Raw genomic sequence first — 15,610 nt, forward strand, 5'->3', positions numbered from 1 at the left:
CTCCTTCTAGCAATGCAGATTGGCCCATCAGCTTTAACTAATAGTCTTAGTTGCCTGAGTACCGATCTAGATGTGGAAGGAGCCCATATTAAGTGACTCACCCAGGGCTACACAACTATTATTGTAAACCGACAGGATCTGAACTTTTTTTTCACTCCAAGAATAGCCCTCTATCCACTGTACAATGTTTCGTTCCTTTCCTTGATGATTTTCATTGTGATCATCAATTATTGTGCTGTACCATAAAACAGATGTGTGATACTATATCGGCTCCATACTGACTCCATAGCTGACCCTGGAACTTTGTTCTTGTTCCTTATTTTCTTTCTTCTGAAAGTGAATATAGACTGTGTACCTACATGATACCATGGACAATTAAATATGGATACCTTTCTTTTCTTTAAAAAGACTATCTGCCTTCTCAGTGAAGGTTGAGGGAAGGGAGGGAGAGAATTTGGAATGTGAAATTTTTAAAAACAATGTTAAAAAATTGTCTTTACATGTAATTGGAAATTTTTTTTAAAGGTTATTGATGTCTTTCGTTTTAACACCACAGTTATTTCTATATCTCCTTCTCTCTCCCCTCACCCACACCTATATTGAATCCTTCCTTGTAGGAAAGCAGTAAAGTATATCTGGTTACCAAAACAAAAATGGCTATAGAGGACATCTTCAAAAGATTTGAAGCATTTAATTTGGATTCTAAGTGCAATACATATAATAGTGTGGTATGGTAGGCAAGAAAACTAAAAAAAAAAATCTTAGACTACATTAAGAATATGTTGTCCAGGAATAAGGAGGTGAAAATCTTATTGTTGTTTTTTTTTCTTTAATAAAACTGCCATCTTTGATGTCTTTTGATTTATTAAGAGAATTCAAAATGTAAAATCCAAAATCCCAACCTGAGGAGTAAACTCAAATCAACTAAACAAGCATTTCAACTTCATTGATTGTGTGCAAAAACTTTACATTGTTATATAATGAAAACTATCCATTTAATCCCCTGTCATCCTCTTTTCCCCCTTATTTAGTCATGGACTACCCATATCCATATCCCTCTCCATAACTATGAAATTTATCTCTTGCCCTGCTTCCCTAATTTATATATGATTTTACCTTTTATTTCTATATCCATTTGGAAATTATTGTGGCATATAGTATGAAATGTTGTTATAAAACTAATTTCTGCTAGTCTATTTTCCATTGTTCATAGCAGTTTTTGCCAAATAGCGACAGTAGTAGTGATATTTGCATTTGGAATTCTATACTGCATCCAGATCTTGTGTTCTTAATTTGTTCTACTGATCAATTATGAATTATTTTTTTTAAACAGAACCAAATAGTTGGATGATTACTACTTTGTAGAATATACTATAAGATCTGGTATTACTACCCTCTTCTTTCTCCCTTTTTTCATTATTTCCTATGAGATTCTTGATCTTTTGTTCCTCTTGATACAGTATATTATTTTTTTCTAGATTTATAAAGTAAAAATTCAGAAGTTTTGTTAGTAGGTCACTGAATGAGCAAATTTATTTAGTATTATCATTTTATCATATTGGCCCAAGTTGACCTTGAATAATTAACATCTCTCCAATTATTTAGATGTGTCTTTATTTGTATAAAAGGTGCTTTAAAGTTGTATTCATATAGTTCCAGTGAGTACCTTGGTACATAGAATTCTACATATTTTTTGAAATTCTGTAGTTATTTTGAATGGAATGTCTCTATTTTTTCCTGTTGAGTTTTGCTGGTAATAAACAAGAAGGATGATTTGTTTGGATTTATTTTTTTATTTTTATTTTTGTGGGGCACAGCTAGTAAATATCAAATGTCTGAGGCCAGATTTGAACTCAGGTCCTCCTGAATCCAGGACTGGTGCTTTATCCATTGTGCCACCTAGCTGCCCCCTTTGTGTTTATTTTTAAATTGCTTCTTTCTGGCTGCTTGGAGTATTTTCTCCTTCACCTGATAATTCTGGAATTTGGCTACAATATTCCTTGGAGTTTTCCTTTTGGGGTCTCTTTCAGGAGGTGATCAGTGGATTCTTTCAATGACAATTTTGTCCTCTGATTCTATAATATCAGGGCAGTTCTCCTTAATGATTTCCTGGAATATGGTGTCTAGACTCTTTTTCTGATCATGGCTTTCAGGCAGTCCAATGATTCTCAAATTGTCTCTCCTGGATCTGTTTTCCAGGTCAGTTGTCTTTCCAATGAGGTATTTCACATTTTCTTCTATTTTTTCATTCTTTTTATTCTGCTTGAATGATTCCTGGTGTCTCATTGAGTCATTATCTTCGAACTGTCCAATTTTAATTCTTAAGGCATTGTTTTCTTCAGTGAGATTATGCACTTTTTTTTTCCATTTGGCCAAATGAATTTTTCAAGGAAGTGTTTTCTTCAGTCAATCTCCAAGCTGCTGATTCTTTTTTTCATAATTTTCTTGAGTTGTTTTCAATTCTCTCCCCATTTCTCTCAATTGATTTTTAAAATCCTTTTTGAGCTCTTCCAAGAAGGCTTTTTGTTCTTAAGACCAATTCACCTTCCCTCTTGAGGCTTCACATGTAGACAATTTGGGAGTATTGTCCTCATCTGAGTTTGTGTTTGCCTCTTCCCTGTTGATACAGAAGCTCTCAATGGTGAGAGTTCTTTTTTGTTTCTTACTCATACTGCAGCAGCTTTTTTTTTTTTTAAGTTGAGGTCTGCTCTGGGGGCACCAGGGTCCCTGTTTCAAGCTTCTTGTTCTGGGGTAAAGGGGCTGTGTCACTGGCTTTCTACACTGAGGCCTTTATGGCTTGTGGATTTCTCACTGCCCTGGGCTTGCTGGCTGTGTGCTGAGATCGGTAGACCTAGTTGTGCTTGTCCTGTGGTTGGCCCTCCAGCTGGCAACCTGCCCTCTCAGCTGGTGCAGGTGGGTTTTGCCACTGTCCTGCTGTGCCACCAGCTTGTTGAGCCAGGATCCAGGGGCCTCAATTGCTCGGCTATGACCCACAGCTTCCTGCTGACTTGCCTGGATCCCTTTAGCATTGCACTGCCGTGTGCTGCCATGCATTGCACCTCCCTTTTGCCCCAGTGAGACCGACCTTCCCTGAAGTCTTCTAAATTATCTTTGACTGGAAGACTGTCTCTCTGTCTCTTTGCAGGTTCTGTAGTTTCAGAATCTGTCCAGAGGCTTCATTTAATGTTCTTTTTGAGGGAACCGAAGGAGAGCTCAAGCAACTCACTGGCTTCTCTCTGCCATCTTGGCCCTCTCCCCCCAAGTCCGGGTTTATTTTTAATATTATTACTTTATTGAAGTTGTCTCAATCAAATTTTAGTTGATTCTCTATGTTTCTCTAAGTAGACCCTCAACTGCAGAAAGTGATAATTTTTCTTTCTTCTTGACCGTCAATTTCTTTTTATTTTATTTTATTGCTATAGCTAGTCTTTTGCAAATCATATAAACAACAATGGTTGTTTTTTTTTGTTTTTTCGGGATTTTTTGTGGGGCAATGGGGGTTAAGTGACTTGCTCAGGGTCACGCAGCTAGTATGTGTCAAGTGTCAGAGGCCAGATTTGAACTCAGGTACTCCTAAATCCAGGGCTGGTGCTTTATCCCACTGCACCACCTAGCTGCCCCAAGGTCACTTTATTCTTATGATTTAAAAAAAAAATTTTAAAGAGAGCTTTTTTATTTTATCAAATGGATTTTCTGCATCTATTGATATAATCATGTTCTTTTTATTGTTTTTGTTATTAATATGGTCTATTTTGTTTATGGTTTTCCTAAGATTGAACCATTTAAAAATTTCTGGTATAAACCCAACCTGGTCATAATGTATAATTTTTTTATTATGTTGCTGTAGTGTCCTTGCTATTATTTTATTTCATGTTTATTATCAATATTTGTTTGTAGCTTTATTTCTTTTTCCCCTCCCAGCTTTAGGTATCCGGACAAAATTTGTATTATAGAAGGACTTTGATAGAATAATTTCTTTTTCTTTTTTCAAATAGTTTATGTAATATTGGAATTAATTCTTTAAATGTTTGACAGAATTCACTTGTAAATCTTTGTGGTCTGTAATTTTAAAAATTTCAATTTATTTAAGTGGTTTAAAAAAGAATTCCTGTTTTTATTTGTTAATTCAGAGTTTGGCTTTTTTGCTTTTAGTATTTTTAGTCTCTTCTTTGATTTTCAGGATTTCTCTTTTTGTGTTTAATTTTTAAAATTATTTTTCTAGTTTGTGTTTTTTTTAGTTATGCATGCCATCTATTGTATTCTTTCACTTTGTGATAAGTTTTTAGAGATATAAACTTTCTCCTAAGGACTGCTTTAATTGTATATTGACATTTTTGATATATTGTCTCATTTGCTGCTATTTTCTTTAACACACTTTTCTTTTTAATTGACTTATTTTGTGGCCCACCACTTTAGGATTAAATTATTTAGTCTCCATTTAATTTTTAAACTTTTTTTCAGAGGCACTTTATTGGTTGTAATATTTGTTATGTTTTAGTCCATAAGAGATGTGTTTAATAATTTTACTTTTCTTCATTTGTTTATGAGGTTTTTATGCCTTAGCACAAGGTTAATTTTTGTAAAGGTGACAAATGCAGCTGAGAAACACGTACATTCTCTTCTATTCCCATTCAGTCATCACTAGAAATCTAGTACAGCTAACTTTTCTGAAGTTTCCACTCTTCTAAACTATTTTCTGCTTTTTATTTGTCTGGAAGCCACCCTTTCTCCCAGGCATAGCATGATTCCACATTCTTTTATGTCTTCTTACTCTGCAAAGCAGCGGGCAGAATTGAGGTCTGCTTCATAACTCTACAGAATGGTAGAATTAGGGCACAGGCAGGATGTGCTGGCAAAGAGGGCAGCAGTAGTAGGGAAAATTACTTAGTAGATCCAAGAGCACAAGATGGTGGGTCAGGTTGTATGCCTACCAGAACAAGGGGGCTAGAGTGGGAGGAGTGGTGCTGAATAAATATTAGGGACTAACATTTTCTGCTATTAATTTATGAGGCTATTGCCTTGTTAGACTTCTTGGTGTTTTGACCTATGGAGTGAAAGAATTGTGGGAATTGCATAAACCAAAATGACTCCATCTTGTAAAATTGATTCCATTTTGAGACTTAAGTTTCATTTTCCTGTAAAGTCCACCTCTTGCTAATTGTAAGGATTGAGTGTTATCCTGTTTCACATCCGGCAAAGTCTACCTGCTCTCTCTCCTTCCTCCTAACTCCCAAACGTGCTCATTCCCCTCCCAGCTTGGAAAGCCACTAATCTTTACTCCAATTAGAAATCAGATTATCTAATCTTATATCCTGGTTTATATCCTGCTCATTTTTTTTTATCCATAAAATCTGTCCTTCCCTGTATTTGGGATCTAGTGCCAAGCTGAGGAGGCCTGGTCCTGATTTTTTATGCAGTTGGCATTCATTGCTTATTAAATCTACATGCTCAGAAGCTTGAACTTTTACTTCCTTAGTTATTTCAGATTTCACCTACCACAGAAGACAACTTTTATTGTTGTATTTCTTGCATAGAATTCCTCTTTTGGAGAGTAAGGCCTGGGGAAAATGTCTAGCTTCCTATTCTTTTGCTTATATGACCCAGAACCATATGTAATACAACTTCAAAATATTTACTAAAAATCTTAATTTTTAAAAATTGGCACTTAAAAGGGGTCAGCTTCAATTACCTGGCCCCTGTCTACTTTTTCCAGGTTTATATCCCCCTATTCACTTATATAAACACATTCCCCCAGACAAACTAGATTGTAAACAAAGGGGCTGTATCCTACATATATTCAGGAACCATATGTTTATGTTTTTTGTTTGTCTCCCACTTACTTGCATAGTGATTTCTTTGCCATTAGTGAGTACTTGTTTAGCATTTGTTGAAAGAAATAAAATACTATTCTATTAGCTTTATCTCTTCACCTTAGTACTGGAAGAACTGTGGTAAGACAAATGTACTAACATGCCAATGGCCCTGTCATTTCATCAATGTGAGTGCTTCTTCCAACCATGAAGATCACAACTCCATCTATGTCTACCTGTCCTTGTTAATGTTCTCTCATAAATATTCCACAAGAGGCCCACTCAATGTGCTAGGGTCTTCCTCTTAATTCTTCTGATATCACATGAATACTAATGGAACATGTGACCTGTCCATTGTCTTAACAGGCTCATCTTTTGGGTTTTTTCCCCCCCTCTGGTAACATGTTTATCTGATGATATTCTTTCCATCTCTTGCCTCGTAGAATTTCTTATTTGTAATGTGGGTTGAGCCTGCTTGTGCCAACCATAAACCTCTCCATTGTTTCAAAAGGAAATGGATCCTCAACTTCAATCCTTTGAAGACTGTTGAACTGTAGTATTTTATAACTTGCAGCCATATGATATCACTGAATAATATTGGAATTAAAAAGATAGGTCTTTGTATCAGAGAGAAGCTTGAGGTCGTTAAAGAACTGTGATTTACCAATGGCAAGTCATTCTACTCACCTATTGTTCAGTTTTAACTCATTGCCTGTTTGCAATGCCTGTCCCAGATGTTTGTATTGGTAGACAAATTCTATCAGTTGTCAGTCCAACGACTTCGAATGGTCCTTGTTATGGGGAAAATTTATGGGAGTTTGGGGTAGGGGTCCTTAGGAATTCCTCTTTAAAGAATTACACCCTCAGTGCAGCTAGGTGGCACAGTGGATAGAGCATGGGCCCTGTAGTCAGGAGTACCTGAGTTTAAATCCAGCCTCAGACACTTAACACTTACTAGCTGTGTGACCCTGGCAAGTCACTTAAGCCCAATTGCCTCACTAAAAAAAAAAGAATTACACCCTCTTGCATACAAATCCAATTAGAATAAAATAATAGTTTATTTAGGCACTAGGGAAAGGAAACCAAGAGAGAAGTCCAAGGACTTCTCATGGGGAGAAGGCATGGCACAGAAGCGTGGCTCTCTGAGAAACCTTTCTTCTCGATCAGGAGACAGGCAAATCCTTTTTTTTTTTTTTTTTTTTTTTTTTTTTTTTTTTAGTGTGGCAATTGGGGTTAAGCGACTTGCCCAGGGTCACACAGCTAGTAAGTGTTTAAGTGTCTGAGGCCAGATTTGAACTCAGGTACTCCTGAATCCAGGGCCGGTGCTCTATCCACTGCGCCATCTAGCTGCCCCCCAGGCGAATCCTTTTATAGAGGATCATAGGATGACTGTGGAAAGTTCCCTTATTAGGGGAGGACCATCCCCCACTGGTGGTTAGCTGGGGGAAGTTTGGTGAGAGGTGGTTCTGATCTCTCAAGCCATCTCTGTCCCCACAAAGGTAGCAGCCACACCTAATTTTATCTCCTGGAGGGGTGGGGGAGACTGGAATGAAGGGTGGTGGTCCTGGAGTTATCTCAGTTCAGATCCAGTGCCACTCATCTCTTTAGGTGTGTCTGTCCTTTGGTTTAGTTTCTCAAGGAGAAGGTTCCTTGATTTCCCCCATAAACCTTCTGAGGTATCCCAGGTCTATAACAGTCTTTATCCACTTGGTTTTTCCCTTGTGGTTACTTAGCCCCCTTTCTTTGCACCCACTAGCTGCACACTAGGGTGCCTCCTCACGAGAAGGAAATAAAAGAGCCTTTGTCACATCGCTGCTGAGCTCCTGAGAATTATTGAGAAGAGGATTTTTTTCCCTGTTAAATTATGGATCAAAGTGATCTTATCTAAGTCAAGAATTAACATTTTTCTTTGGGAATACTTTCATCACTAGCCTAAAAACCTATTTGATTTTGCTTTCCTAATTTCTAGTGAGGAATCTGTTCCTTCTAGCTCTAAACTTCTCTGATTTTTGATAGAATGGTCATTACTTAGTGTCATCTTTGGCTCTTGCAGAGTTTTAGTTATGGAGAAGGCTAGACCATTAAAATACCACATTTTGACTATGGAAAAGAGTCTACTAAGTACAAATATCTGTTTATCTTCTAATGGAAAAACAAAGTTCACCCTTCATATAAATTTAATCTCTGAGTGGTTTTTAAATTCCCAGGCTTCTTCCAGTAGGAATCATGTGTTCTTTATGTGATCAAGATCAAAACTATCTAGAGCTTTATAAAAGGAGCAGCTGCTTTAAAAGTTAGATTCCATTGAATTTTATCTTTTTTTTATTGGACCTCCAATTCCTTTTTTTTTTTCTAAATTGGGACCCCCTCCCCCCTTTTTTTTGTAAAAAGTCTCTTCAGGTATTTTAGCTTATTTTATTTTAAGGCAACTCTGTTCCTACCAGAACTCTTTTCCCCTCAAATATCAACTCCCTCCCTGCTACCTTTTGTTATCCCTTTCCCTAGGTTTAGAGTTTTGCTATCAGTTCCCTTTTTTTGCTTGCTTTTATCTAGTTAGTTAATTCTTCCCCTTCTATTTTCTCCTTCAGTTAAGTAGTCAAGTGTGAGAAAATGGGTAGTTGTCTCCTCTCAATGAGGATATAATAGTCAATCATACTCCTCCTGACCTGTTTTTAGGACAAAGGTCTCAGATCTCCTCCTCCCCCTCTGGCTAACAAAATCACATGGTTCAAGGAGCCCTGTTCTCAATAAGGTCCACTCCTGAGTTATGCCCTTATAAGGAAGAGAGATTGGAATACTGTGTTCTGATTAGCTACTTTTTGTTCATAGATTGTAACCCTTGAGTAATTGGACCAATGATGAAAAAGGGGAGGGTCCATTCACATTAGGGACTAGGGTATAAAACAGGGCCTTCGAGTCCCCTTTCTTTGTACCCACTAGCTGTACAGTAGGGTGCCTCCTTCTCACAAGAAGGAAAGTCACATTGCTGCTGAGTTCCTGAGAATTATTGAGAATAGAATTGTTTTCCCTCACATCAAGGAAAACCTTTCCTCTCCTCCCCTTCAGTTTGTTTTGTTCATTCATTTTTAAATTTTATTTTATAGAAATTTTATTTTTATAGAAAAATAAAGAACTTCCCCCCTCATTCTCTTCATTATTTATCTTTCTACTTATGCTAGAATTTTATTTTTTTGAGTCAAGACACGTATACTTACTTAACCTTTCTTTAGTCATTGTATATCTTGTGGAATCAAAGCTTCTAAGATACCCATTTTGGGTTCCTTTTAAATAGTTGCTATACTTTTGTCTTTTAAATCTTGTGGTTACATTTTTTCAGTTATGCCTCATTCTTAGAAATACCAATTCCTGTAGGTGATAGGATATTGCCTCATGGTAGGAATTTTATTATGTCTCCTATTGTTCAGTTCATTATTGACCATTGCTCTCCCCTTATTAATGTTTCTGTTCCCATTTGCCTTGAAATCTCTTTCCTCAGTCCATGCTTTCCCAGTCTTTGGGATGTCAGTTATCTCCAGGAGATAACTTGTTAGGTAGGTTTAGTGGTCTCGCAGAGTCTCAAAGTTTTGCCGATAACAACCATTATAAGGTCCCAAGCTCTCTCTTTTTTTTTTCTTTTTCTTTCTTTCTTTCTTTTTTTTAGGGCGTTGGGGGTTAAATGACTTGCCCAGGGTCACACAACTAGTGTCAAGTGTCTGAGGCTGGATTTGAACTCAGGTCCTTCTGAACCTAGAGCTAGTGCTCTATCTGCTGTGCCACCTAGCTGCCCCCAAGATCATGCTTTTAAAACATATATATTATTGCTTTTTGTTTCCCTTCTTCAAGATTGTTCTTCACTTCCACATATTTACACCCAGAATCAGTTTTTCTTTCTTTTGTTTTGCTGGTGAGATTCATCACCCTGGATTCTAGTTTTTCTATCCTGCCAGTTAATTCTGCTTTCAAAATCTTTATTTCTCTGTTAAACCATAAAGAAGCATCCTACAGTGGTTCCATACTCTCTTCAGAATTCTCAGAATCATCTGCTTTATCAGATGTTGTTTTATTTTCTTTTGTCTTGCAGTACTTATACATAGATGTCTATATTCTTGTACCTGATCTGGAGACCACATTTTCTTTTGCTATTAGTACATTCCCTGTTGGTTTATCTGCTTACACTCACAGTCTTTAATTCAGTTTTCTTCCTTCTGAGATCTTTGGTGATTTCCATCTTTTTCCCCTTGTTTTACCCTATTGCTCACTTTCTGACTCCCTCCTCTTTGATGGCAGTTTCCCTTGGGACTAGATCTTAAATCTGTCTATCTCCTACTTTGGGCCATTCACTATTCACCAGCATAAATCTCTGCTCAAAGTTACATTTTGGGAGAACAGACCTGGTCCTGAGTGGATGCTAAACTCCTTCCTCAGGTTTCGTGGAGTGTTACACTGGCTCACATCCCTGTGTGTCTTGTCCCCATTACCTCTGTACTTCTCTGTCTAAACTCTGTGATAACACATAGCACTACTGCTTGCTGTTATACTACTTCTTGCTATTACAACCTAATCAAATTTCCACCATTTGGATATCTGAAGTACTGGGAGAGAAGGGGAGGTTGGGGTTGGGATGTAGAGTTCTGCTGCAAGAGAGTGGGTTGTCTTGTGCAGTCCTGCTGTTGGGAGTACGGTGGAGAAAGGGGGTGCTGAGTGAGTATGACAGAGGTTAGGCATTATTGGCTTTCTCTGGTGTTAATTCCTTGAGTTTTTACCTTGTTTGGGTTGTTGGTGTCCTAGACCAAGAAGACAGCTGAAATCACTTTATAATTGGTACATAATTTCTACTTTTGAGACATTCTAGAGGTTGTAAGTACCAGAGAAAATATCTAGTTTTTCATCTTGTTCACATGACACAGAAGTCCAGAACCTCTAGTGAAGAATTTCTAATAGTCAACTTGTCAATAACAATTTACAAAACTCTATGTGCCAGGCTTAGTACTAAGCTCTGGGGATACAATAAAAAGACAAAAAACCCCACTCCTTCCTCAAAAGAGCTCACATTCTAGTTGAAGAATTAACTTACCAAGGCAGATTGGCATCTTCTCTGCAATTTATACTCTTAGAGATTTGCCTGTGACTCTCTGAGTTGTTGTTTTTTTTTCTCCAGTTTTTTTTTAGGTCACTGAGGTTTAAGTGACTTGCCCAGGGTCACACAGCTAGTAAGTGTCAAGTGTCTGAGGCCAGATTTGAACTCAGGTCCTCCCGAATCCAGGACCAGTGCTTTATCCATTGTGCCACCTAGCTGCCCCAGCTCTGAGTTTTAAATTATTTAATTGGAGCTCTCAGAATTTTAAGTGACTTTCCCAGGGTCACACAAGACATGGAGGGAGGATATGAAGTTTGGTCTTTCCAAAGCCGGGGCCATTTCTCTGTTCTCTATACTGAGCTGCCTCTGTAAATTCTAACAGTATTTATTTCAAAATCAAGACCTTGGATCATGGATTTATATGGAAGGAACCTATTATTTTGTATAACCCTATCATTTTACAGGTGACAAAACTTAGTCTCAGAAAAGCTAAATAACTTTGTCAACATGACATGAGTAGCAAGTTGTAGAAATGGGATTTGAACCTAATAATCATTTTACAAACTGAACTACATTTTCCTGTGTGGCATTCATTAATTGCTAAGTGAAACAGAGATGTTGGCTTCTCATCTGTCTATTTAAACAGGCCAGCTTGTTTTCGGAGAGAGACTTAGGCAAGGCAGACATCAGTGAGCTTGCTTCTTAAAGCAATTACACATGTAGGGCTGGTACACTGGCTTTCCACAGTAACAGAAGCATCTGCTATGTCTCAGTGACATTACTAAAATCTGGTAAGATTAGACCCAAGAGAAAATAGGAAAATAAAGATCAAATAATGCAAAGGCTGGACACCATTAATGAGAACAAGCAGTTTCTTTGTATGTTGGAGACATCTTTTATTAGAATGAGATTAAAGAGAGGATTAGGATGCTTCTAATGTGAATTTTACAGTGTTCTTGCCTTTCAGAAATATAGAAAATACACTGTCATAGGTATACAGATTTGTTCTTTCTAGTGCCTTTTTTTCTGAAGAACAATAACTGTAATTTTATGTATACAATCTCATTTGAGCCTTACAACAACTTTGTGGAATTAAGTACTTTCTATATTACTATCGCCCCTTTATAAATGAGGAAACAGGGGGCAGCTAGGTGGCCCAGTAGATAAAGCACTGGCCCTGGATTCAGGAGGACCTGAGTTCAAATCTGGCCTCAGACACCCTCAGTTCCCCACAATAATTAATTAAATAAATGAATGAATGAGGAAACGGGTTCTGGATTTTACTAAATGCAACATAGTTGGCAAGTGTCTGAGGAGGTATTTGAATCCCAGACTCTGTAGACTCAAAAATCTAACACATTCTACTATATCATGCTTTGGCAAATATTAGCTTATCATCTAACATTTATCAGATGATAAATGTTAGACAATAAGTAAGATGGTATGTATGTATAATAGCTGATATATGTGCATGTGTGCATGTATATATATGTATGTATATACCATAGAACATTTGCCAAGCACTTAACATACTGTTCTCATTTGAACCTCACCACAGGCCTGTAAATTACATGCCAGTTTACTTATTTCACATACAAGGAAATGAGGCTGAAAGATGTTCAAGGACTTGTCCAGGGTCATACAATCGGTAAATGTCTGAGGCATGATTTGGCCCCATGATTTTTTTGACTTTCCACCTAGTACTCTAGCTACCGTGCCCCTTTATATGATATGGTAGGTACTCAAATACTTGTTTACTCACTGATTGGAGCTATGTGTGAGAGGTAACAGTATATTTTTGCAAAATTTCTACTGGGAATCTTACTTATCTCCATTTTGTACCTAGGTAAAGCTAAGTACAATGAAGTCACATAGGGAAAAGACTGAATTAAAACAATTCAAGCTATTTTCCTTCCTAAACATTGTAAAAATAGTGAAGATTTCCCTTCTATATTTGAGTGTGGTTATAGTCTCCCAAGTGACTGAGCCCACATCTCCCAGCCAAATCTCTTTAACTTAAGTGAAACAGATGGTTACATTAGGCAATAGGAACCAAAATAAGTTTGCTGGTTGAATTTTTTGATAGGTAGAAGAAAGCAGGGTGGGGTGGGGACAATAAAGATAAGTATAGAATATGTTGTTGATGTGAATTGTTCCCTATGTAAGCCATATCTGGAGCTGTGTTCAAGTACTAGACATCATGTAATTATGATATAATCAAAGTTTACCCTTTCCCACACCAAAGTCTACCCCCAAAATGTGATGAGGATGATAAATTGAAACTTTGAAAGGGACCAACTGACTCCCTATGCAGTAGTTTCCCTACCTTGAATGAGCTGGATGCCTTTGAATTCTGTCCTCCCAAATACCCTCTCCTATCAAATTGGCAGGGCAAATAATTCATATGAGCACCATTTTATTTGGTTTTAATTTTGTATTTCAGAATCCTGGGCTGATCAATCCCCACTTCATGAAGCTGCATCTCAAGGGCGTCTCCTTGCTCTCAAAACTTTAATTGCACAAGTAAGTAATTGGAGGATTGTCTCAAAAACATTTTTAGTGCTTATATTGAAATGGAACCTTGCCCTTTGTGATCTTTGGTAATGTCATATAGACCAGCATTTCCCAAATTATGTTCTGAAGTTCCCAGGTAAACATATGTATGCCAATGATGGTTACTTTCCACTTTAAATACTAAATATGAAATTATATATTTACAAAGTACATATTACATGTACTGATTTTTAAAATAAAAATAGACATAATTTCCTCTATTTTCTAACATAATTTCCCTGACCTTCCTCCCCTTCATCCCACGTATATTTTAATATACTTAGACAATGAATCATTATTAAAGGCCTACTATGTACCAGATACCAAAATTAGGTGCTGGGAATCTTTATCACAAAAGTGAGGTAATTTCTGATCTCAGAGAACTAACATTCTAACTAGCAAGAGTACATGCACATATGTAAGTATAACAAACAAGCAAACAAACAAACAAAAAATCCACAAAGGAGAGATAGTACAGCTTTGGCTGTGAGGTTGGGGGAGACCCAGAGAGGCCTCATGTAGAAGATAGTGATTGAGCTGAGTCTTGAGGGAAATCAGGGATTCTAATAGGTAGAGATGAGCAGGGAGAGCATTCCAGGCATGGAATATAGCCAATGTAGAGGCCCAGAGATGGGGATGGAGTGTTGTATGTGATAAATGAAAAGAAATAGAGTTGGAACATAGAGTGCATGGAAAGAAGTAATGTGTAATAAGACTGGAAAGATAGGTTGGGCTTAGGTTGTGAACAGTTTTAAATGCCAATAGAGGGACTTATATTTGATCCTAGAAGCAATATGTAGCCAGTAGAATTTATTCAGTAGGGAGGTGATATGGTCAGATCTGTGCTTAGGGAAAATCACTTCATTAGCTATGATGGATAGATACAATAAATCAGAGTGGGAAAAATCTTGAAGTAGTAAGACAAATTAGGTGGTATTGCTATTGTCCAGGTGAGACATCACGAGGGCCTGAACTAGGGCGGTGGTCCTATGAAGGAGACAAATGTGGGAGATTGGGATATAGAAATAGTAAGATTTTGTATTTGATTGGCTATATAGAGTGCATGAGAATGAGGAATAGAAAATGACACCATGATTGAGAACATGTGTCATTAGTGATGGTGGTGCCCTCAATAGAAACAGAGAATTTTAAAAGGGGTAGGTGAGAAGGGGGTGAGAAGAATGTTATGAGTTTTGTTTTGAAAATAATGAATTTGATATATTTCTGGGACTTCCAGTTAAAAGTAAAATAAGCAGTTGATGATGTAGGAGAGAATCTGGAGCTAAACATATAGATCTGGGGCAGCTAGGTGGTTCAGTGGATAGAGCACCGGCCCTGGATTCAGAAGGACCTGAGTTCAAATCCAGCCTCAGACACTTAATACTTACTAGCTGTGTCACCCTGGGCAAGTCACTTAACCCCCCTCATCCCCCCAAAATCTATATATCGATATCTATATCTATATCTATATCTATCTATCTATTTATCTATCTATATCTTCGGAGGCATTGATATAGAGATGATAACTGAACCCATAAGAACTAATTATTAGGCAGCCAAATGAGAGAAGGTAGAGAAAAAAAGAGTTGAAGGCCAAGGAAAGAACCATTAGAGTATACATACAGTTAGGGGAAATTACATGGATGATGATTAGCAAAAGAGACCTAGAAGGAATAATCAGATGGGTAAGAGAAATGAGACATCAGTGTCACTATAGAGGGGAAGATCAGAGAGGGAGAGTATCCAGGAAGAAAGGATGTCAGTATCAAGTACTACTGAGAAGTCAAGGATGAAGACTGAGAAAAGACTATTAGATTTGGCAATTAAGAAATCATTGGTAACTTTAGAGAGAGAATTCTAGTTGAGTTATGAGGTTGGAAGCCATACCATAGAGCATTTGGAAGAGAGGGAGAGGAGAAAAAAAAAGAGGAAACAAGTACAATCTTTTTCAAGGATTTGACTGAGAAAGGGAGGAAAGATATAGAGCTATGGGTATTGGGAATATTAAGATCCAGTAAGGGATTTTTTTTTTTTTTTGCAGGGCAATGGGGGTTAAGTGACTTGCCCAGGGTCACACAGCTAGTAAGTGTCAAGTGTCTGAGGCCGGATTTGAACTCAAGTACTCCTGACTCCAGGGCCGGTGCTTTATCCACTGTGCCACCTAGCTGCC

The 15,610-nt window shown here is 37.4% G+C and overlaps 1 protein-coding gene across 4 annotated transcripts in view; it reads left to right on the forward strand.

Annotated features, from left to right (window-relative positions):
- ASB11 (ankyrin repeat and SOCS box containing 11) overlaps positions 1-15,610 on the forward strand; it is a 67,882-nt gene that overhangs the window by 14,789 nt on the left and 37,483 nt on the right. For all 4 annotated transcript variants that reach the window (XM_043996080.1, XM_043996081.1, XM_043996079.1 and 1 more), the window contains exon 2: positions 13,331-13,410. In XM_043996080.1, coding sequence (XP_043852015.1) covers positions 13,331-13,410 — 80 coding nt within the window. The remainder of the gene's footprint in view (positions 1-13,330; positions 13,411-15,610) is intronic.

This window comes from Dromiciops gliroides, chromosome 3, assembly GCF_019393635.1.
Source record: "Dromiciops gliroides isolate mDroGli1 chromosome 3, mDroGli1.pri, whole genome shotgun sequence".
In the NCBI taxonomy this organism is placed as follows: domain Eukaryota; kingdom Metazoa; phylum Chordata; class Mammalia; order Microbiotheria; family Microbiotheriidae; genus Dromiciops; species Dromiciops gliroides.